This window comes from Callithrix jacchus, chromosome 16, assembly GCF_049354715.1.
Source record: "Callithrix jacchus isolate 240 chromosome 16, calJac240_pri, whole genome shotgun sequence".
NCBI classification, from domain to species: domain Eukaryota; kingdom Metazoa; phylum Chordata; class Mammalia; order Primates; family Cebidae; genus Callithrix; species Callithrix jacchus.
This window is the reverse complement of record NC_133517.1, coordinates 2786530-2811974: the sequence shown is the minus strand read 5'-3', so window position 1 is coordinate 2811974 and position 25445 is coordinate 2786530. Positions and strand designations below refer to the sequence as shown.

Genomic DNA, 25445 nt, shown 5'->3' with positions numbered 1-25445 from the left:
CTGAGGTGGGTGGATCACGAGGTCAAGAGATTGAGACCATCCTGGTCAACATGGTGAAACCCCGTCTCTACTAAAAATACAAAAAATTAGCCGGGCATGGTGGCGTGTGCCTGTAATCCCAGCTACTCAGGAGGCTGAGGCAGGAGAATTGCCTGAACCCAGGAGGCGGAGGTTGCGGTGAGCCGAGATCACGCCATTGCACTCCAGCCTGGGTAACAAGAGTGAAACTCCGTCTTAAAAAAAAAAAAGAAAAATATATATAATTCTTTAGTACCTAAAGTGACTAAAAAGCAAAATCATTTAACTCCCCTCTTTTTAGCAGGAAATATTATATTTCTATTAAAATTAAAGCATCTTTATATATAGGTTTTGCTTATTGAGATAATTTAAATGCCCAGAAAGCAATGCTTCTATGATCATAAAATTAGAAACGAAAAACCGAGACACATTTTTGGCATCGGTGGTTGTAAATTTCTCTCGGGCAAACGGTCTTCAGCGAAACTCCTAGGCTTACATCAAGACCTAGCGGAATTAAACATTTTATATGGAACAAGCTGTTTCTAGGATGAACTTGATCACGGTCCTTTATGCTCTTCTAAAACGTGTCCTCCCTCTAACTCCAGAATCTACTGTTTTAATTTTATCACGAAAAACACAATGCTGGTTGTTTGCACCTGCCAAAAACACTTGAATGAAATGATTGACATGGTTCATTAGACAATGCCTGAGGACACGTACATTTAAGGCATATTTCAAAGGCACAAATGCTATTTTATTATTTTGATGATTCATAGAACACACATTAGTAGTTCACGTACAGGCAGACTTGGTCTTACTGTGCTCTTCTTTACTATGCTTGGGGATACTGAGTTTCTTACAACGCGAAGGTCTGTGACAGCCCTGAGTGGAGTGATCCTATCGATGCCATTTTCCCAACAATATGTGCTCCCTTGGTGTTTCTGTATCATATTTGGGTAATTCTCCCAATATTTGAAACATTTTCATTATTATATAACTGTTACAGCGGTCTGTGTTCAGCAATCTTTGAAGTTATTACTGTCATTGTTTGTGGGCCCATGAACCACAACGTCACAAGACGGTGAACTTAAATGTTGTGTGTTTTCTGACCTCTCCCCCAGCCTGCTGTTCCCTCCATCTCTCTCCCTCTCCTTGGGCCTCCCTATTCCCTGAGAAACAACAGTATTGAAATTAGACCAACTCAATAACCCTCCCATGGTTTCTAAGTGTTCAAGGGAAAAGAAGAGTCGCACATCTGTGGCTTTAAATCCAAAGCTAGAAATGATGAAGCTCAGGGAGGAAGGCATGTCAAAAGCCGAGACAGGCCAAAAGCCAGGCCTGTGTACCTTCGTTCAGGGCAAGGCCCTCACTCCCTTCAATTCCGTGAAGACTGAGAGAAGTGAGGAGGCTGGAGAAGAAAAGTTTGAAGCTAGGAGGGAGACGGTAGAATAGAAGGCTCCTCCAACCATTCCCGCTTCAAGGACGCAAATTAAACAACTATCAACAAGAAAAAAAAAAAAAACACACACACACACCTTTGTAAGAACCAAAAACCAGGTGAGCACTCGCATTACCTGGTTTTAACTTCATATCACTGAAAGAGGCACTGAAGAGGTAGGAAAAACATTCTTTTCGCTTTTTATTTATTTATTTTGAGATGGAGTTTCACTCTTGTTGCCCAGGTTGGAGTGCAGTGGCACGATTTTGGTTCACTGCAACCTTTGCCTCCCAAGTTCAAGCGATTCTCCTCCCTCAGCCTCCCTGGTATCTGGCACCACAGGTACCCAGCACCACCTCCAGCTAATTTTTGTATTTTCAGTAAATACAAAATATAAATCCTGTATTTAAACAGGATTTCATGTTGGCCAGGCTGGTCTTGAACTCCTGACCTCAAGTGATCTGCCTGCCTCGGCCTCCAAAAGTGCAGAAGAACATTCTTGAATCACTGACTCCCCCACCCCCATTCTCACCCCCACCCCAACCCCCCAGTGTGGTTCTGAGAGCATTTCTTGCCCTGGGGAGAGGAAGAGCCAGCAATTGTGACACAGTGAAGGTAGCAGAGATCACTCATGAAGTTTAAGAAAAGAAGCCAGCTCCGTAACATAAAAGCACAAGGTGAAGCAGCAAGTTTTGACCTAGAAGCTGTAGCAAATTATCCAGATGACCTGGCTAACATCTCTGATGAAGGTGGCCACACTCAACAGTAGATTTTCAGTGTAAGGGAAATCGCCTGCTATTGGAAAACAATGCCTCCTAAGACTTTCACAGCCAGAAAGAAGTCAATGCTGGCTTCAAAACGTCAAAGGACAGGCTGACTCTCTCATGAGGAGGGAATGCAGCCGATGACTTTAAATTAAAGCCAAATTGTATTTACCCTTCTGAAGATCCTAGAGCCTTTAAGAATGATGCTAAATCTACCTAGCCTGTGCTCTAGAAATGAAACGGCAAAGCCTGGAGGACAGCACAAATGTTTACAGCAAGGTTTACTGAATATTTTAAGTCTACCAGTGAGACCTACTTCTCAGAAAAAAAAAAAAATCCTTTCAAAGTATTACCACTTACTGCCAATGCACCTGGTCACCCAAGAGTCCTGACGGAGATATACAAACATGTTAGTGTTGTTCTCATGCCTACTAACACATGATTCATTCTGCAGGCCTGGATCAAGGAGTAATCCTGACATGCAAGTCTTATTATTTATGAAATACATTTCCTAAGGCCACAGCTGCCATAGATAGTGAATCCTCTGATAGACCTGGACAAAATACACTGAAAACCTTCTGGAAAGGTTTTTATTTTTTATTTTTTCGCAAACCCCCACTTTGAAAGAGAATGAAATAAAATACCATGCAAGAGGAAGAGGGGGTGATGCTTTGGCATTCAAACGGCACGTGTGGGATTTCCTCCACCAGCAGGTGAGGCCCAGCCGGCCTCAGACCCCACAGAATGAATATTCAAAGAAACATTCAATTACTTTAAATTTTGCCTTTAAATTCCTATCTCATTTGCTAATACTGTGGTGGAAGGTTCTACCACCTTTTTAAAATTAAGCCTTCTCTTTTTTAAGACGAGGTCCTGAGTTGCAACCTCTTCTTATTTTCTCTTTTGACCTCCAGGAGCAAGTGAGGGCAGCATTATTTTGTCTATGAGGCAGACATTTCAGGATCCCTCTCTTCCCTTGTCCACACGTGGGCCATGCTGTAGGGGCAGCTCCCTACCACACTGTCCAGGCACTAGGGTCCCGCACTGAGGGGCAAGGGACGGGCCTGGAGACAGCGGAGGGTGGCAGAGGGCAGCAGGGGTGAGGTTGGGTGGGCCCAGCCTCAGGTGTCCACAGCCCCTACTCCTGCTGCGGCGTTGAGGAGGGCTACCACTCTTTTTTTTTTTTTGAGACGGAGTCTCACACTATTTGTTGCCCAGGCTGGAATGCAGTGGCACGATCTCGGCTCACCGCAACCTCCGCCTCCTGGGTTCAGGCAATTCTCCTGCCTCAGCCTCCTGAGTAGCTGGGATTACAGGCATGTGCCACCATGCCCAGCTAATTTTTAGTAGAGATGGGGTTTCGCCATCTTGTCCATGATGGTCTCAATCTATTGACCTGTGATCCACCCACCTCAGCCTCCCAAAGTGCTGGGATTACAGGCGTGAGCCACCGCGCCCGGCCTTTTTTTTTTTTTTTTTTTTAATATATGAAAAACATTTATTCTGCAACTCTAATATCTGGACAAAAAATATGGGACTTTAGAAAAAGTCTAAACAAAACTGTCTCATTTCTTCCTTAATACATTAATAATCTAAGAATACCGGGGTGAGAAAAACTCTTAAGAACTGCTCCGGTTCGTCTGCAGGTCTGTGATGTAAAATCCCTCTGTCCCATTGAGGTGCAGGCTGCAGACTTTGGTCAAACTAGAAAAATGAACAAACCGTTTTTTAAAAACGACAAAACAAACAAGCAAGCAAACAAACCCTGACGTTGTATCTTTCCTGGTACATATACAGTAGCTAAAATATTTCATTTAGAAAACGTGCTCAGTTTTCTTTTCTTTTTTTTTTTGCCAAATTGCAGAGTCTTTATTGCTGGCGGCCACGGAGGACTCCCGTCTCTCCAACCCGTGGCCCCGAAAGGAGGGAGTCAAGACCTTTTATACCTGTAAAACCACCTCAGGAGTGAGGGTGAGGGGCAGGGGTGGGGGTGAGGGGCTCCGGACATTCCGAGGGCCAGTGGATTCTGTAACTCACCTCCTGGGCGGAGATGAGGGTGAGGGGCTCTGGACATTCCACTGGATCCCTAGGTGAAGAGGAGGGTGAGGGGCTCTGGACATTCCAGTGGATCCCTAGGTGAAGAGGAGGGTGAGGGGTTCCTGACGCTCCGAGGCCAGGGGACTTTGGACATTCTGATTGTTACTTAAGTCGTTCACAAAAGTCAAGATCAGCATTTGTTTACACATTTTCTGGGTAGGGTGGAAATCACAGACCTCAATTACCTATTACAAGTCACAGGGGCCAAGATGGCGTGGGTTTGGACTGCTTGCCTGTGACATTAGGGTAACAGCTCCGACCGAAAGCCGAGGTGTGGTCGGGATGTGCGGTTTATGCGGCTTTTACCATCTCACATTCCCCCCTTGTTTTATTTACAGGAATTAAATCACCGATTCCCCCAGCAGGTTAGTACTGCTTGTTGGTTCTAAGGGCCCATTTTGAGACCTTAATGCCATTAATGTTACGGAGTCTACCCTAGATTTTATGAACCTGAGCAGTTGCTTTAGGAGGCAGGGGCTAAACATGAGTCCCAGGAGGAGCGGGAAAGATATTTCCCATGTCCTATTGTGATACAGCTGGCCTAGAGTTAGAACCAGTACAGTGCCATTTTAAAATGGGAAAACTGTTTCCATTCTCCTCACAGTGACTGCTAGCTACGGCTTCTGTAAACTACTAAGATGACCTTGCAAAATGCAAAGAGAGGACAAGCTGCACACTTTCTCTTACCTGTAACTGCCAGAATTGCTGGCCTTTGTTTACCAAAGTAAGCACCCCCAGATAATTCCATCCTGGCGCCAAGTAACCTAAAATTATGTGGACCCCACACCTGTCCAAATAATGTATAAACTAATGTTTACCTTGACCTCTGTAAACCACTTAGGTGGCAATCGGAATGACGAAAGTCCCCTGGCCCTTGGAATATCTGGAGCCCCCTCACCCTCGTCTCAGCCTTGGAGGTGATTGACAGCTTTCATTCCCATCTCCGTTCCTCACCCCCACTCCCAAGGTGGTTTTGCGGGTATAAAAAGGTCTTGTCACTCTTGTTTCTCGGCCACGGGTTGGAGAGACGTGAGTCCTCCGTGGTCGCCGGCAATAAACCCTGTAATTTGGCATTCTTTTGTTCTGGTGTTGACTTTCTGTGCTGAGTGCGATATTACACTATCCCCACATATTCATTTTTTTAAAAAATCCCTCTTGTTCGTTCTCAATTGCCGATTTAAAAAACGCATTTAAATGATCTATTAAACTCAAACTGTTCCCAAGCACCCGCGGGGTGTCAGGAAGAGCTGGGTGAGCGCCGTTTCCAGAACCTGCTGTGGGGCGGCCCGGGGTGGGGCTCCTGGGGGCCTGGTGGCCGCTCCTTCCTGCAGGCTCCAGGGCGGAGGCAGAGCCCCGCAAGAGGGGTGGGGAGAGCTCCTGCCCAGCTCCCCCGCGGCACCGCGCCCCCAGGCGCCCTGCACTGCCCTGTCTCCACCTGTGCTCCCCGCCCCTGTCTGAGGGGTCTGGGGTCACAGCATGGCCTGTCTCGCGGGTCCGCAGGGCTCCCTCTGCACTCAGAGCACAGCCACCCCCTGGACGGATGTGAGTAGGCCCCCGCCTCCCCGCCTCATCAGCTTCTACAAGTCCACCCTTCTTGCACCGGCCTGCCCCCACCTTGGGTGCTTGCGTGACCCTGCTGAGTCCAGACCTTGGAAAGGCTAGTCCTTCTTGTGGTTCAGATCCCAGGGCCAACACCCTCTCCCCGCTCCATCCAGACCAGCGAATTCTCCCCGCCTGACACAGGGTCTCACAGCCCCAGCACCAGAAAAAAGCATCTCATCACCTTCCCTGCTGTGACAAGGAGAGGTCTTCCGGGCAGGGCCTTGCCTGTCTGGGCCCCAGCAAGGAACGGGCATAAGCTGAAGCTGTAAAGCGACCGACCCCAAAGCTGCTACCTGCTTCCCAGGGGAGCCGTGAGAACTGATCTGTGTGCCTTTGTCCTATTCCCTTTAGTCAAGCGCCAGGCACGCCAGGCACGCAGGAAAGCAACACTGGCCGCAAGAAAGCTACTGGAACATGATTAATACCGCCAGAGCCTTCACATAACAGATGCTTACTGCACATGTTCTGTATTCCAGGCCCTGTTATGAGCTGGGGACGGAGTGCTCCTGAAGACAGAATGATCCCTTTTGTGGACCTTATAATGTCACAGGGAAAACGTCGAACAAGTAAACACAAATGTTGATTAAAGGTGTCAGAAAACAAGTACAGCATGCCACTGAAGCATAGAGCAGTGGGACCCAGCCTGCTAAAAGTTTGCTATGGGCCCCTCAAATCCCAAATCCTGAGGCCTGCCTGTTCAGCCATGTAAACAGCCCCACCAAAAGGCCTGCCTTCCTTGCAGGTAAGTCAGGAAGCTCCTCCATTTTTTCCCAGCAAGGGTCCCCTCCAGGGCTCTCTCCAGAGCTAATGTTTCCTTCACTCCTCTATACCCAAGAGATATAGTGAAATAACTCAAAAGTGAAAACTTTTCCCCATCTGCCCCTTTTCCTTTCCTTCTGGGTACTTTTTAGATCTCCAAAGTTTTCTGATTTTTTTCTAGATACCATACTGTACCTCCCCAAGGATTCCCTTTTATTTTTAAAAATTCTGAAGCTGCAGGCTCCTACAGCTGGGTGAGCACAAAAACAAATCAATTCTTAAGATCCTCCTTCCTCCCACACATATCCTTCAGGAAAAGATGAGGGAGGAGTTTTCCTACAGCACAGCTCTCAGAACTCTGATAAATACCAACGAGAGATGGGGAAATACTACCATTTACAAGCGTTGGTTTTCCTTGGGATACAGCTTTGTACAGAGCTTTGACAGCCACGGCTAGAACCAGGACCTGGAAGACCTTCCTCCTTTCTCCTCCACAAAGAGGCTCGCTAAGGTATAGCGGTGGTTATCAGAGCAAGGTATGAGACGACGACGATGCTGTGAAGATCCGTGTGCCTCTGACTGCAGACTCCACGTCTAAGAATCCATTAGCTTACCGTCCACTAAACATACTCTCCAGGGTGCCACGTAGTTCTCACACCCAGTAAAAACGTTAGTTTGCGGGGGGGAAAAAAGAGAACGTTTTCCGAACATGAAATCATCGTTTCAGGAACTTAGCCGTAGTGAAGTCATGCTAAGAGTGAGCGATTCTACTACTTTCTCAACAAAAACAACTTTTTAGCTTCAAGAGATACTACTTGATCATTTTCATAGTCTTGGTAAAGGCATTTCTTTGTACCCTGCCTTATTTTTTAAAAAGAGATAAAGAATCTTCTAGAATTGACCATTTTCACCTCTGGGTTTTAATGGAAGCAATGATACTGGTACTAATAGGTGCAGCTAACATTTAACTAGTTCCTGGCACATGGTAAATAACATGAAATTGTAGGTGAGAAGACTGACATCAAAGGATTGACGCTACTTACCCAAGGCCACACAGCTTCTACCCTGTGAAGGGAAAATTGCAGTGCAAGCCGTCAGGCTCTGGGATCCACGGTCCTAACTACTGAGCTCTCCTGCCTCTCAACTAGATCTCTGAGCCAAAAATGCATTGTAGGCAAAGCCTAACCTTGCTGAGAGTCATCTTCTTACACAGAGAAACACCGATAAATCATGTAGCCACATGACTTCCATGGGATTTATTCGGTGAGACTCCGATCATATTCACAACTCTGTAGTCCAAATTGGCCAGGACTGGGGGTGACGGTGCCTTCCAAACTATACAGAGGTGACCTGCAATCACTCAGGAAGGCACCCTTAACCAACCACTGCTCAGAACTTGAAGATCATGAAATGAAAGCCATTCTTTAACAGCAAGAGCTCAGCTCAACGCAGCTGTGACCATGTCATCCAGTTGACTTTCTGCTGCCCCAATTTCATCTTTTTGGTCAAAGCCATTGGATGGAGAAAAGTATGGAAGGGTACCCAAGAAGTTTTGCACAACTCATCACCCCTGCTGGTGCGTGCAACCCTAAAAGTCAAGTGTTCATATAGCTCCCCTCGGTAGTGTGAGCTTCCCACTCTCTTTAGACAGTTCAGGCTGGTACTTGTCCTGCTTTACCACATAACGGCAAATAAAAAATTCCATAGTAGATATAACATCCTTCAATGCTTAATCATTACAGAGGCTGTTCTTGGACATTAGATTTTTCATATAGGCTCTATTCTCAGGACAGGCACCTAGATGCCCAGATGAGTAGATTCAGCAATAGATTGTAAATCTGATGATGTCCCACTTAGAACAAATATATTCCGTTCTGTTTCAGAATCTGTTTCTCTTCTTTTGCCTTCAAATGTTCAAAGAAACTAATATTAAAAGAAAAATATAATCAGAAATAAAACAGGTACAAAAAAGAAAAGAAATGATTTAGAAAATGTAGGTGGCAAACACTGAGTTTTACCTTCTGCCTGAAACAGGAAGAGCAATCAGCTACTTGAAAGCTTCCCTGAGGGGTCAGGATGGCCAACTAGAAACTGAGGCTCCCACTGAGAAGAATAAAAATGGGGAGTGAATCCTGCACCAGCAACTGATGTCTCAAGGTTCTCTCACTGGGACTGACTAGGTGGTTGGTATGACCCACAGAGAGCAAGGAAAAGTAGGCTGGTGCAACAGCCCACCTGGGAACCAAACAGGGCAAGGGGAGCTCCTATCCGCAGCCGAGGGAGGTGGTGAGTGACGGAGCTACCCTGCCTGGGAATCGATCAAGGCCCTGTGGGCGGACCCTCGTGAGCCCACACCACAGGGCCTTGGGTCTCAAGCATACAGCTGTGCAGACTCTCAGCAACCACTCAGCTGGAGACTGTCTAAAACTACCAAATTCCCGGGGGGAGGGGTGTTCATCGTCACTGCAGCTGCCTGCTGCCTAGGACGAGTGAACTCCCAGGGAAGGGATGGCAGCCATTACTGCAGCTCCAGCCCACTGCCATTTGGACTGGATGGTTGGGGCCCAGGACGAATTCCCCACAGCACAGGATAATGGCCCCGGCAGATTGTGGCCAGATTGACTCTTTAGGCCACACCCTGACCCAGCCCTCCTCACTGGGCAGGGTCTCCCTGCAGGAGTTTCTGAAACTCTAGCCTGGGTTTAGGGACAGCACCCTGATCTCCCTGAGACTGAGCTCCTGTGGGGAGAGGCAGCCACGGTCTCTATGAATCGGCACACACAGTCTTTACCCCTGTGGGCTCCGAGAAATCCAGGCAGTCTGGATGAATGGGATGTCCCCCAGCACAGCAGACCCCATCCACCAAGGGGCAGCCAGAGTGCTTTGTTAAGTGGGTTCCAAATCCCATGCCTCCTGACTGGGTGAGACACCTCCCCCACCAATGGGGTTACCAGACACCTTCTACAGGACTGTTCCTGCTGGCCCAGGTTGGTGTCCCTCTGGGACAGACAGCCCAGAGGAAGGGGCAGCAGCCATCTTTGCTGTCCTGTAACCTCCGCTGATGACACCTCCAGGGACAGGAGGGACCCAGATCTGAAGTGGACCCCAGCAAACCACAGCAGCCCTATGACAAAGGGAACTGACTGTTAAAAACAAACAAATCGCAACAAAAAGTCCACACAAAACCCCACAGAGGTCAGATGCCTCAAAGATCAAAACTAGACAAACTCACAAACACGAGAATCCACAAAAACATGCTGAAAACTCAGTAAGACAGAGCACCACTTCTCCAAATGATCACAGCACCTCTCCAGCAAAGGCACAGAACTGAGCAGAGGCTGAGGTGGATGAATTGACCGAAGTAGGCTTCAGAAAATGAGTAATAACACACTTTGCTGAGCTAAAGAACCATGTTCTAACCCAATGCAAAGCAGCTAAGAATCATGACAAAACATAGGAATTGGGCACCAGGACTCACACCTGTAATCCCAGAACTTTGGGAGGCCAAGATGGTTGGATCACCAGAGGTCAGGAGTTCAAGACCAGCCTAGACAACATAGTGAAACCCAGTCTATACTAAAAATACAAATATTAGCTGGATGTGGTGACACATGTCTGTACTTTCAGACACTCAGCAGGCTAAGTCATGAGAATCACTTGAATCTGGGAGGCAGAGGCTTCAGTGAACCAAGACCATTCCACTGCACTCCAACCTGGGCAACAGAGCAAGACTCTGTTAAAAGAAAAAAAATTAATGGAAAAATAAACTTGCAGGAGCTGTTAACTAGAATCACAAGTTTAGAGAGGAACATAAATGACCTGATGGAGCTGAAAAACACATGAGAACTTCACAATGCAACCACAAGTATTATTAACCAAATAGACCAAGCAGAAGAAAGAATTTCAGAGCTTGAAGACTATCTTGCTGAAATAAGACAGGCAGACAAGATTAGAGAGAAAGGAATGAAAAAGAATGAACAAAACGTCTGAGAACTATGGGATTATGTACAAAGACCAAACCTATGACTGATTGGGATACCTGGAAGAGACGGGGAGAATAGAAGCAAGTTGGAAAATATACTTCAGGATATCAACCAGGAGAACTCACACAACCTAACAAAACAGGCCAACATTTAAGTTCAGGAAATCCAGAGACCCCCAGTAAGATACTCCATGAAAAGATCAATGACAAGACACATACATAGCCATCAGATTCTCCAAGGTCAAAATAAAGAAAAAAATGTTAAAGGTAGCCCAAGAGAAAAACCAGGTCACCTACAAAGGGAAGCCCATCAAGTAACAGCAGACCTCCCAGCAGAAATGCTACAAGTCAGAAGAGATTGGGGGCCATATTCAACTCTCTTAAAGAAAATAATTTTCAACCCAGAATTTCATATCTGCCAACCTAAGCTTTATAAGCAAAGGAGCAATAAAACCCTTTTCAGATAAGCAAATTCTGAAAGAATTTATCACCACTAGGCCTGCCTTGTAAGAGTTCCTGAAGGAAGCACTAAATATGGAAAGGAAAAACAGCTACCAGTCACTGCAAAAACAGACTGAAGTACAAAAAAAAACCAATGACACTGTGAAACAACTACATCAACAGGTCTGCGGCAAAATTACCAGCCAACATCATGATAAGAGGAAAAAATTTACACACAAACACATTAACCTTAAATGTAAGTAGGCTAAATGCCCCAATTAAAAGACACAGAATGGCAAGCTGAATAGAGTCAAGACCCATCCGTGTGCTGTATTCAAGAGACCCATCTCATATGCAGACACAGACAGGCTCAAAATAAAGGAACAGAGGAAAAGTTACCAAGCAAATGCAAAGTGCAGAAAAGAAGGGGTTGCAATCCCAATTTCTGACAAGACAGACTTTGTACTAACAAAGATCAAAAAAGACAAAGAAGAGCATTACATAATGTAAAGTGAACAATTCAACAAGAAGAGATAACTATCCTAAATATATATGCACATAATACAGGAGTGCCCTGATGCATGAAACAAGTTCTTAGAGACCTACAAAGCCACTTAGACTACCACAAAATAATAGTGGGAGACTTTTTAACACCACACTGTCAATATTAGATAGACCATCAAGACAAAAAATTAACCAGGATATTCAGGATTTGAACTCAGCTCTGGATCAAGTGGACATCATAGACATCTACAGAACTTTCCACGCAGAAAGCAACAGAATATACATTCTTCTTGGTGCCACATGGCACTTACTCTAAAATCGATCACATAACTGGAAGTACAGCACTCCACAGCAAATGCAAAACAACTGAAACCATAGCAAACAGTATCTCAGACCACAGTGCAATCAAATTAGAACTCAAGATAAAGAAACTCTCTGAAAACCACACAACTACATGGAAATTGAACAACGTGCTCCTGAACAACTCCTGGGTAGATAACGAAATTAAGGCAGGAATCAGAAAGGTCTTTGAAATCAGGGGGAACAAAGAGACAATGTTTCAGAATCTTTAGCACACGCTAAAGCAGTATTAAGAGGGAAATTTATAGCACTAAATGCCCAAAATGTTAGAAAGATCTCAAATCCACACTATAACGTCACAATTAAAAGAATCAGAGAACCAAGAGAAAACAAACTCCAAAGCTAGCAGAAAACAAAAAATAGTCAAGATCAGAGTGGAACTGAAGGAGATAGGACACACACACACACACACACACACACACACACACTTCAAAAAAAATCAATAAATCCATGAGCTGGTTTTTTTGAAAAAAAATAATAAAATAGACCACTAGCTAGACTAACAAAGAAGAAATGAGAGAAGAATCAAACAGACACAATAAAAAATGATAAAAGGGATATCACCACTGGCCCCACAGAAATACAAACAACCATCAGAGAATACTATAAATACCTCTATGGAAATAAACTAGAAAACCTATAAGAAATTGATAAATTCCTGGACACATATACCCTTTCAAGACTAAACCAGGAAGAAACCAAATCCCTGAATAGACCAATAACAAGTTCTGAAATTGAGGCAGTAATAAATAGCCTACCAACCAAAAAAAAAGCCCATAATCACATGGATTTACAGCTAAATTCTACCAGAGGTACAAAGAGGAGCTAGTACCATTCCTTCTGAAACTACTCCAAACAATGGAAAGGGAGGGACTTCTACCTAACTCATTTTATGAGGCCAGTGTCATCCTGATACCAAAACCTGGCACAGATACAACAAAAAAAGAAAACTTCGGGTAAATATCCTTGATAAATATCAATATCAATGTGAAAATCCTCAATAAAATACTGGCAAACTGAATCCAGCAGCACATTGAAAAGCTCATCCACCACGATCAAGCTGGCTTCATCCCCAGCATGCAAAGCTGCTCAACATACGCAAATTAGTAAATGTAATTTATCACATGAGCAGAACTAAAATTAGTAGATGTAATTAGTAAATTAGTAAATGTAATTTATGACATAAGCACAACTAAAGACAAAAACCACATGATTATCCCAATAGACACAGTAAAGGCCTTCGATAAACTTCAACACTTCAGTAAAATTCATGGTTAAAACTCTCAATAAACTCGGTATTGATAGAAATATACCTGAAAATAATAAGAGCCATTTATGACAAACCCACAGCCAATATCATACTGAATGGGCAAAAGCTGGACCCATTCCCCTTGAAAAGCTGGAAACATTCCCCTTGAAAACTGGCACAAGACAAGCTGTTCTCTCTTACCACTCAGTATTGGACATTCTGGCCAGGGCAGTCAGGCAAGAGAAATAAATAAAGGGTATTCAAATAGGAAGAGAGGAAGTCAAAATATCTCTGTTTGCAGATGACATAATCCTATATCTAGAAAGCCCCATTGTTTAAGCCCCAAAGTTTATTAAACTGATAAGCAACTTCAGCAAAGTCTCAAGATACAAAGTGCAAAAATCACAAGCATTCCTATAAACCAACAATAGACAAGCAGAAAGCCAAATCATGAATAAATTCCCATTCATAATTGTTAAAAAGAGAATAAAATACCTAGGAATACAACTTACAAGGAAGGTGAAGGACCTCTCCAAGGAGAACTATAAGGCACTGTTCTAGGAAATAAGAGAGGACACAAATGAAAAAACATTCCATGCTCATGGATAGGAAGAATCAATATGAAAATGGTCACACCACCCAAAGTAGTTTATAGATTCAATGCTATTCCCATTAAACTACCACTAACATTCTTCACAGAGTTAGAAAAAAAACTACTTTAAAATTCATATGGAACCAAAAAAGAGTCCATATAGCCAAGACAATCCTAAGCAAAAAGAACAAAGCAGGAGGCATCATGTTACCTGACTTCAAACTACACTACAAGGCTACGGTAACCAAAACAGCATGATACTAATACCAAAACAGACATAGATCAATGGAACAGAATAGAGATCTCAGAAATAAGACCACACATCTACAGACGTTTGATCTTCAACAAACCTGACAGAAATAAGCAATGGGGAAAGGATCCCTTATTTAATAAACGGTGCTGGGTAAGCCATAAGCAGAGAAAATTGAAACTGGACACATTTCTTATATATTATACAAAAATTAACTCAAGAGGTATTAAAGGCTTAAATGTAAAACCTAAAGCCAAAAAAAAAAAAAAAACCCTAGAAGGCGACCTAGGCAGTACCATTCAGGACATAGGCACAGGCAAAGATTTCATGATGAAAACATCAAAAGCAATTGCAACAAAAGTAAAAATTGACAAACAGAATCTGATTAAACTGACATGCTTCTTCACAGCAGAAGAAACCACCATCAGAGTGAGCAGACAACACATGGAACGGGAGAAAACTTTCGCAACCTATTCAACTGACAAGGGTTTAATATCCAAATCTGCAAGGAACTTAAACAAATTTACAAGAAAACAAACAAACAAACAAACAAACAAACCCATTACAAAGTGAGCAATGGACATGAACAGACACTCCTCAAAAGAAGACATTTATGCAGTCAACAAACATGAAAAGAGGCACAACATCAGTGATCATTAGAGAAATGCAAATCAAACCCACGATGAGATGCCATCTGACGCCACTCAGAGTGGCAATTATTAAAAAGTCAAGAAACAATAGATGCTGGCAAGGCTGTGGAGGAAATGGGAACCCTTTTACACTATCGGTGGGAGTGTAAATTAGTTCAATGGTTGTGGAAGACAGTGTGGTGATTCCTCAAAGACCTAGAACCAGAAATACCATTTGACCCAGCAATCCCATGACTAGGTATAAACCCAAAGGACTAGAAATCATTCTATATAAAGACACATCCACACGTATCTTCACTGCAGCACTGTTCACAATAGCTGAGACATGGGATCAACCCAAATACCCATCGATGATAGACTGGACAAAGAAAATATGGTACATATACACCATGGAATACTATGCAGCCATAAAAAGGAATGAGATAATTTCCTTTGCAGGGACATGGATGGAGGTGGAAGCCATGATCCTCCACAAACTAACACAGGAACAGAAAACTGAACACCACTTGTACTCACTTCTAAGTGGAGCTGAACAATGAGAACACATGGACACGAGGGGAAGAATTATCCTGTTTATCCTGATGCTCTCCCTCCCCGGCTCACCTGCACACTGGAGCCCACGGGGGTGAGGCAGGGAGGGAGAGCATCAGGATAAACAGCTAACGTATGTGGGGTTTAATACCTAGGTGATGGGTGGGCAGGTGCAGCAGACCACCATGGCCCATGTTTACCTGTGTAACAAGCCTGCAAGACCTGCACATGTATCCTGGAACTTAAAATTAAATTTAGAAAGTTTTCCTAAGCAAATTTCTAAATGTGAAGTATAAGAAAATAAAATAATTATTATAACCAACATCAGGAAGTGTAAAAGTGTAGTAATTGATTGTTGTCTTGGGACGGGGCCATGACAGCTGTCTGGGATTCCCATGCAAACAGAGGTGGCTGCTTTTAGCTGAATCGCAACATTTTAAAAATAAATTCTCAACACTGCAACAGCTTTTCAACTATACTTGTCTTTAGAGTTGGCCAAAATATAGACCATGGCAAAATCAGCCTCTAACAGGGCACAGTGACCCAGGTGGGAAGCTCCAGGTAAGGAGGCATTCTCATCTAGGTATGAAGAAGAAACTGTTTTACTGTGCACCCAAATCTGGTTTAAAACCAGGGTGCCAATTAGAGAGATGGAGATCTCTGTAAGCTTCTCCCTACCCATGTCCACTTGTCACAGCATCACAGGATTCAGCATCACATCAGCACTCAAAGAGTTCTCATGTCTGCTTCTCAGAATAATTAGCCTCCAATTCTCTTTTCTCCCTTACCTCATTTGCCCTAGAAGTTTCGTCTTTGGAATCGATTTTCCTCTCTGAACAGGCACAGGTCACAAGCCCGTCTGTGAGAGTGGTCATCAGTACAGGCGAGGCAGTAGGTGAGGCTTACAGCTAAAATCATTTCAGTCCAGGCACCCCCCTGTTAAACAGAGCGCTCCACAGCACGCTTACAATGGAGGGCCTGCCCTGTGTCAGACTTTCCAGTGGGCAATATCTTCAGCACCCTCAAGTTTCGCTGGGCCAATTGGCTCATTCCTGCATGCAACATATTTCATGTTAATATTTCAATGTAAAATATTTTATGTTGGTCTATTTTATGTCGTCTATCTTCTCTGCTCACTGTCCAGAGGAAACTCAGTCCGTCAGAAAGTCCAGTTAATGATGCTAATTCCACGTGGCATGTTCCCAGATTCGGATAAGACAGGAAAGGTGTTTCACGCAGCCTGGGAGTAATGAGGAGAAGGAAGGCTTCCCCGACCTGCGTCTGCAGAACAAGCAGGAGCAGACTCAGTGCAGGGAAAAGGGCCATGAATGCATTCCTGGCAGGAAGCACAGTGCACACAAAGCCCATTTGGCTTCCCGCATGTCTAGACTTGCAGCTGCACCTTCATAAAACACAATCCACTTATGTGCTGATTGCATTGGTTCCGGACTGGCAGGCACTAATTTAATAAGCGGATTTCGTTAGTCCATTTAGTGAGATAAAATGGAGAGCTTTCTTTGGGGTCTTAGCTGAACGGGTAAGTTGGGAAATCTACCTCTGGGGGACCTGCAGGTTTGTTGGAAACCATGCATGTAGGCAGCTCCTTCTTTCATTTATTCCTGGGGCTGTCACTCCAGGCGACATGAGTAGATGAATCTTAAGATCTACGTCCTTACTCTTGGAAATCATTTGCACAAAATATCATGCATGTGTATCATAGCATGTGTAACCATTAGCACTCTGTAGCATCTGTGGTTAAATAAGGGCTTTTAGTTCTGATGGGTTTTTTTTTAAATAAGTAGTAGACAGGAATTTTTAAAAATTATTTTTAGCTGGAGTCACATTCAAGATTTTGTTTTCTGTTTTAAAATGCATGCATAAAACAGAATTGCAGTTACTGGTTTTTGGTGTTTTTACTACTCTGATGAAGAATCACTGGAGAAGACCAATAAATTATGTAAATTAATCAGAAGGAGCAGCAGAACAAGATGGATTTTAAATAAAATTCTGAGCTGCTCCACTTCACTGTCTAAAGCAAGCACATCCAACCCACAACCCACAGGTCACATGTGGTGCAGAATTCAAACCTATGTGGCCTTTTCCCATTCTTCCCTCCGGGAAATCTCATTTCTTCTTTTCAACCTAATTAATGCACAGCCTTAGCCCAGTGACTCTCGGAACTGCAAGTCTTGCCTCAGTCTCCCTCCTGCGCTTATATATTTCTGAGCCCCTACCCTTTCCACCAGAATGCCCCGGTAAAATGCAATGAAACTCAATAATGTACGAACCCCGAATATCCAAGACAGGTCTCAGTTAATTGAGAAAGTTTATTTTGCCGAGGTTGTGGACACACTCCCGTGGCACAGCTCAGGAGGTCCCGACAACATGACAAAGCAGTTTGGTTCTGTACATTTTAGGGAGACATGAGACATCGATCGGTATGTCATATGAAGATTGGTTTGGTCTGGAAAGGTGGGACAACTTGAAGCGGGGAGGGGGCTTCCCGGTTGTCATAGGTAGGTAAGAGACAAATGGTTACATTCTTTTGAGTTTCCGATCAGCCTCCGAAGGAGACAGTCAGATACGCATTTATCTCAGTGAGCAGAGGGGTGACCGTGAAGAGAATGGGAGGCACGTTGGCCCTGAGCAGCTCCCAGGTTGGCCTTTCCCTTTAACTTAGTGATTTTGGGGCCCCAGAACTTATTTTGCTTTCACACTCTCAATGATTCAAAACTTTTTCTCCTCTGTTTCACGCATTTCACTGTCAATGTTGCCCATCTTGTTGACAAATGAGGACATTCACCATTCCTTTTTACTCTATAAATGCAAAAGCAGAACTGGTCCTTCTAACACCAGACTTGTGCTGTCATTCAACCTCGCCCGTGTGCAGTGCTCTCCAGCTAGCAGAGACCACAGCTTTGCCGCCTCCGACGGCAGCTACTCCCCACAGAGCTATTATTCCCTAACACATTCCCTCACCTCATTTACAGAACCTACAGGAGGGCTGAGATGCAGCGCTTAGTGTAGGAAACACTGTTCTAATACTTTAATCAGCAGATGCCATCTAAGTACAGGCTGTCGTAGGATATCCGAGCTCCACTGACCTTCTAAAGCAATTTTCCTGTCCATCTGGTTCTTGAAGGATGACTCCCAAGTCAACAGGGTACGTTACACCTCAGCCAGTGGTGCAGACAACTGCTGGTCTTTACTGCTCTGCCTCCTCAGGCTGTCCCCTCCTCACTGTCCTTACATCCACTATCCCACTTCGGCTCCATCCACACTCACCTGGTCTTCCTTCTGAAAAGCCTCTTCCAGCCCCTCTCCACAGGACCACACGGACCTGAGTCGGGAGGGCAGTGACAGCCCACGTTTGGTTTCATTTCTCTCCCTGACGGGGAAGTCAGAATGTTGACACAGTTCAGCTGAGTCCCATTGAGCTTTCCCTCAACAGGGGCAGGTGGGGGAAGGTCTAAGGAGTTCAGGCCTGTTCGTTACTGCTAAGGGATCATTCAAAGCCAGTAAGTTATGTCGGTTACAAACAAGCTACAAACCATTTGTAACAAAGATCAAAGTATCTCCTATTAGGTTGTTATTATAAAATTTTATATGTAACTTAGATCATAATGTTTTATTCATAAATTATAAAATGATATATATATAATTTTGCTGCCTCAGGTGGCAACTACTCCCTATTGCTCCATAACACATCACTATATATATATAATGAATGGAAATTGGAAAAAGCTGAAGGATTTCTATTTTCTTCTTGAACAAGGTGAAATTTTTTTCAGCTGGACACATTTTCTCATGACTGACCTTAAGACATTTGCCAATTCCCCACCCCCGCCTTTTCCCCCAAGCTTTTGTATTACTTGGGCAGCAAAGAAAGCTTTCTATATACAGAAAATGCCTTTAAATTAAATTACATGTTTAGAATTTCACATCATACATACTTTTGTATTTATGGCTTTTGGGAAAATCCTCAATCATTAAAACAGCCCTAAGCTTAAACTTTTCCTAATATAATCAAGGTGGTTTTCAGCACATGTTCAATTTGCAGTCATTGAGTCCGCATGAGTCTCCACCTCCCATCCTGAGGATTCTCAGGAGTGGTCCCAAGTTCAAGAATCTTTTCAGTTATTACAGTAAAACATCCTATTTCTTAGCCAGTAACTGGGGAAATTAGGAAACACAAGCTAATGACTCTGGGACAGGATGGAGTCAAATCACACTCACCAAACACTGCTTCTGATTACCGAACAGCCTCCCTAAAGATGCTGAGTTCACTGCTGGACATGTTTTTGTTTGCAAATTTGAATTCTGAAAGATTTGTTTTACTAAAATCTACAGCATGAAGGGTGAGATTTTCTCGTGGCAGCAGGCTATTTGGTAAATGACACTAGCTAGAAACAGCGTATCTTTATAGGTGGGACGAAATTGAACTTTAGAGGGACAGTTTTGCATTTTTCTCAACTTAAAACCCTGATCAACTACAACCAATCTTTAAACTAATAAAGTTTTCTTATCCACAATTTGGGAAAGTATTTTCTGCATTCAGGTTACAATTTTGAAACCATGTAAAAATGGAAAAAAAGGAAATGTTAACAATACTATGAATTAGCATCTAACAGCCATGTCGGCCGTTTGCAGAGCTAAATATTTTATCACATTATTTCCACGTTATGGTGACAATACACACATCAGGTGGTTTAACAGAAACTACTGGTTCTGCTGCTAGGGAAGAAATTCAGCCGGCTTCCGTTTGCCTTAGTTTTCAAAAACTAAATTGGCTTTTTCGTTTTCAGAATTGTGATTGTCATCTTTCATGATATTGCTTACGTAAAATGCAACCCGACATCAAGGATTCTTAGCCCCAGAGGAGCAGAGGACCAATTCTCACAGGCTTAGCATACACATCAGCTTTTATACTATTTCTCTAGTAGAAGTCACACACTGAAGGCCCTGGGCAAAAAGCAACGTACAACGTACAAATAGGCGTGGTTGGGCTTGTGTGTGTGTGTGTGTGTGTGTATATATATATCTTTTTTGTGGGGGGGATGCAGTTTCGCTCGTTACCCAGGCTGGAGTGCAATGGCGCTATCTCGGATCACTGTAACCTCCGCCTCCTGGGTTCAGGCAATTCTCCTGCCTCAGCCTCCTGAGTAGCTGGGATTACAGGCATGCGCCACCATGCCCAGCTGATTTTTTGTATTTTTAGTAGAGACGGTGTTTCACCATGTTGACCAGGATGGTCTCGATCTCTTGACCTCGTGATCCACCCGCCTCGGCCTCCCAAAGTGCTAGGATTACAGGTGTGAGTCACTGCGCCTGGCCACGGGCTTGTATATTTTTACCTTTCCATTTCTAAAGACGTAATTAGCTGCTAATATTGAAAAGCTAGAGAATGTCACTTTTGGCTTCCATATTTTCGTGAAACTATGGCCCAAATTCCCAGAGGCCATCCATCAGCTAAGTAGCTGGCTGCCCCATTACCATCCCCACACACTCCAAGCTTGAGGCTAGCTGCTATCCGTCATTCTACTCACATGGTAGTTTGTCTTTCATCTACCCCACTTCCCTCAAATTACTTACTGCCAGGTTCCCGGAGACATTTAAGTTTGTAACTTCTGTCCTTTATTGCAAACATGATGCTAACAGTGAAAACTTCCAGTGTTTACTGGTGCTAGACAATTTCCTGGGTACTTAAAATGCATTAACTCATTTAATCTTCAAAATAACCAAGAATGTGAACACGGCATTAGTCTGCTCTCACACACTGCAATAAAAACATACCTGAAACTGGGTAATTTATAAAGAAAAGAGGATTAACGGGCACACAGTTCTGCAGGCTGTGCAGGAAGCACAGCACCTTCTGCTTGGCTTCTGGGGAGGCCTCAGGAAACTTACAGTCATCGCAGAAGGTAAAGTGGGAGTGAGCATTTCACACGGCCAGAGCAAGAGGAAAGAAAAGCAGGAGGAGCTACAAACTTCTAAATGACCAGATCTCATGATAACTCACTCTTGCCGTGACCCACCAAGGGGGATGGTGTTAAACCACCCCCACGATCCCATCACCTCCCACCGGGTCTCAGCTCCAACATTGGGTGTTACAATTCAGCATGAGATTTGGGTGGGGACACAGATCCAAACCATGGCAAACGCTGTTAGCATCTCCATTTTTACAGATTAGAAATCAAGATGCCAAGAAGCTGAGAACGTCTCTAAGGCAACACACATTCTGTCAGCAGCGGCACGAGACTCCCTGTCAAGGGCCTGAGAAAGCAACCATTGAGCTTTATTTTTAAACACTGGAAGGCTCTGCACAATATCGATGTCCCTTCAGTTCTGCTCATTACCTTTAGAGATGTGTGTCTAATGGGTGCTAATCTCTTCTTTGAAACACCTAGGAAACAAAATTGAGGTCGAGTTGGACCTTAGGTAGCTCTAAGCCACTTGATTAGACAAGCAGCCCCTTCTCTAAGACTTTGCTGCTATCTAACAAAAACTCTCATTGCAAAAGGACAAGCAGCTGGTTCAGGGTCTGAAGGCACCTCTAGAGCTGTGCTGTCCGCACAGCAATAGGCAGTGGTCCCAGGTTCAAGAACCCTTTTATTATTACAGTAAGGCTGATTTTGATATTTGAATGCATATAAAATTAATGAAATGCTTTACAGAAATGAAAACCTACGGATCACATCTGTCATTTGCTATGGGAATAGCATCAAATTGGACTTTTTATTACCAAGTCCTCATTTCATGACTATGGCTGACAAATGTGTGGCATTGATCCTTTTAAACATGTTTCTCAAAATTCCAGGAATTTGAAGCTATTTCCCTTTCCCTCGAATTGACTCGAAACACTGCAAGCAGTTCTGTCTTCCATGAACACGACACGATCCACACAACGTTTATTATAGAGCAGGAAGCCTCTTCAGTGTGCATCTTTTGGCATTTGTCCTTCTTCTGTTTTTTATTTTTTAATATTTTTGAATTTGTTCTTTTTTTTTTCCTTTAAAAATAGACCCTAGAAGCAGACCCTTCTTTTGTGGTGAATTGCCCTTCCAATTATCTAATTATGACTTAATCTAAATAAATTAAAACATTTGGGTTTATTATACCAATAGTAAAGATGAGACGGTAGCATTTGAGCTCAGACCTGTTTGGCTTCCAAATTCTGGTTTCCCCTCCTATCCCATGAGGCCTCCTAGATGCCGGTTAGTCTAAGCGGCTTCTCTGCAGGGCTTTTAAGCATTCAAGAACTCTTCTGGACCATCTGAGGGTCTGTGCTGGGGACACACAGTCCAGAGCCTAACACTTTGCCAGCAAATAATCGATTGAAACCACACTGTAAAGTTAAACTAGTTCCTTCCAAAATGGGACAGACACATGCTGACCAATTAAGAGACCCGAAGATGTGGGAGCAGAGGATGAAAAGGAGTAAACTGAGAACCTATGCAGGAAAACTACTGAAGGAGGAATGAAGATGAGAATTCTCAACGGTAAGTTCTGGAAGATGCTGGAAGAGAACCGAACCCGAAACAAAGATATTTATGTCAGCTCATCACTGCTCATATTTTCTAGTCTAACAGAGCAGAACCATGAAATTGTTTGAAAAGTGAAAAGCCTCTCCTAAGTACACAAGCAGGGAGCGCATTAGGAATCGTACATTAGGAGGAGGACACGGCATCCTAGCAGAGAAGCGATGAAGCATGTGGGACAGGGTTTCCCGGAAATCGTGTGAACTTACAGGACTGAGGTCTGCTGTGGCACCTGAGGAATGTGGTCCAGCATCAAGTGCATGCAGCGGATGGTGCTCTTAAAACAAAGGCAGCGGCTGGGGCAGGGCAACCCTGGCAGGCACCACCCGGCCAGGAGAAAGAGGCTGGTCCAGCAGAGCAGTCTGGGCTCCATCGCTCCATTCGCTGCTGGCCACGCTAAGCAGCAGCCGAAGGGAGAGCAGCAGCTGCAGCTGCAGCAGCAACCGCGGTGGTGGTGACGGTGGCTGCTGGGCTGAGCCACGTTTGGGAGCAGTGGTGGAAAGCGGCTCCCAGGGAAAGGACACCCCTCTGGCCAATCCAGGAGGAGGGGTATCACATTACAGGGCTGAGGGCATCAGCTGCTCTAGGAGGCACTGGACTCACAGAGGCGAGGACGAGCAGCTTGTCAGTGCAAAAGCCTCTCTCTAAAACACCGTGTTTCAGGCAGCATAATGCAAACAGACTTTCCCCAAAGTTGCTTCCACTGCACATTGGATGAAAGCCCCGGCCTTTTAGCCCCTAGCTGTCCTTCTGAAGCCCAAATAATGTATTGAAACAACGCAAAACAGCTTTTCTTCTTTTTTATCAGGTAACAGATAAAATCTAAAGGGCAGGCAGAGCTCTAGTTAGTTCATCTAGGTGCACATATTCCTTACTCCAAACTATGCTCATAAAAATTGGTTAATTTCCTTCTTTATATTCTGCTTCTGAACCCCAACACATTTCACTCTTGTAAGACTCAAAAGGGCTACTTCCGATTTCTTCCTTTAATGTTGAACATTACAGTTAAACCCACGAACTCACACACTTCCTTGTAGAGACGACTGACGGACAAACCCAGGTGTGTGTATGTGACGTGGAACAGGTGCGAGCGCCCTCGGGACACGGTGGCAGCAGCGCCCCCTGGCTGCACTTTTCAACAGTGGTTTGAACTAGCCACGTTTCCCTGAAGTGAGCGGTCCCCTTTGGGGACACGTGAAAATTTAATAAATATGTTTTGTAGTAAAACGTCTACCTTTTGGTCATTCTGTAAGCAGGTATTTTTAAACAGATTTTTGGCTCTATCTTTAAGGACTGACATTTTCAAACAAAAATGTTTCAAATATTTAAAAGTAATAGGAAAACGAATGAAAACTGGCCCCAGATGATCAGACAAGTGGACCCATCTTCGGAGGAAAACGAGTTCATCCTTCTCACTGCAGTCATTTTTGTTCCCTTTACGTTCTACTGTAGGTGAATACTGCCCTCTTTTGGCAAAACGTTCACATTTAAATATGTGATTTGGGGGATCAAAATGTAGAAAGATCTAAAAAACCAATCTCCATGAACAAGAATGATTGATTGTAAACGTCATGTTTGACACTGTTCGCGACTTTATTGTCCAAGTATACCCATAAAGCCAAAAATAGTAAATTTATTCCTTTCAATCCCCTCAGTAACTACTATGCTCTTGGCAGTGCCCGGGATTTGGAGGACACAGACAACGCCTGCAGGTTTGTGCCCTGTTTGCAGTTCAAAATATACGATATAAAAAACATAAATAAAATGTAAAAATATCTTGCATTCATAGAGCAGACTTTAAAAGGGTAGGAACTTAGAAATATGTAAGTTCAGGAGGGAGATAAAGGCAAGATGTGAAGTTCTAAAAGTCACTGGGCTAAGGGTGTACATTAATTAGGTCGAAGGAAAGAAATCCTGCAAGTTTTCGTGCCTTGTTTTCAGTTTAAATTACTTTAAAAATCTTGCATGCTTAAAGCATTTTTTTTTTTTAATTGAGATGGAGTCTCACTCTGTCACCAGGCTGGAGTGCAGTGGCACAGTATTGGCTCACTGCAACCTCTGCCTCTGGGATTCAAGCAATTCTCCTGCCTCAGCCCCCCAAATAACTGGAGCGTGCAACACCATGACTGGCTAATTTTATTGTATTTTAGTAGAGATGGGTTTTACCAGGTTGGCCAGGATGGTCTCAATCTCCTGACCTCGTGATCTGCCCACCTCGGCCTCCCAAAGTGCTGGGATTACAAGAATGACCCACCTGCACCCTGCCTATAAAATATTTTTTTTCCCAGAAAAAAATACAAAAAGCTTTCCACTTTAGAAACCTAAATTTAAGCTGAATGAAAACAAAAAAAAATTTACTGATTCCAAACTGTCAGTACAGGATTAAGACCTGCAAGGTGTGACCTGCTCGTGACCACAAGTCCTTTTGGACAGTGCCTTGGGCCAACTCTCCAGTGGAAAACAACTACATGTCCCAGATTACAATACTTTTCAGATTCTACAAACGCATCGAAGTGCTATTACTGAGGAAATCAGCAGGACGTATACAAGAGTCAAAAACATGAAGTGAACACGAGAAACCAGCAAGGCGGGTAAAATGAAGGCTGGTGCAGCTCGAGACCGGCAGGACCTGGAATGGCAGGAATACAGGAAAAAGAAAAGTCCTTTCTT

General features: G+C 43.9%; 1 protein-coding gene across 2 annotated transcripts in view; it reads right to left on the bottom strand.

The window, feature by feature from the left end:
• PXDNL (peroxidasin like) overlaps positions 1 to 23266 on the bottom strand; it is a 513916-nt gene extending 490650 nt beyond the window's left edge. For both annotated transcript variants that reach the window (XM_035277673.3, XM_002758891.6), the window contains exon 1: positions 22985 to 23266. In XM_035277673.3, the coding sequence (XP_035133564.3) occupies positions 22985 to 23148 (164 nt within the window). In that variant the 5' untranslated portion in view covers positions 23149 to 23266. The remainder of the gene's footprint in view (positions 1 to 22984) is intronic.
• Positions 23267 to 25445: the final 2179 nt, after the last annotated feature.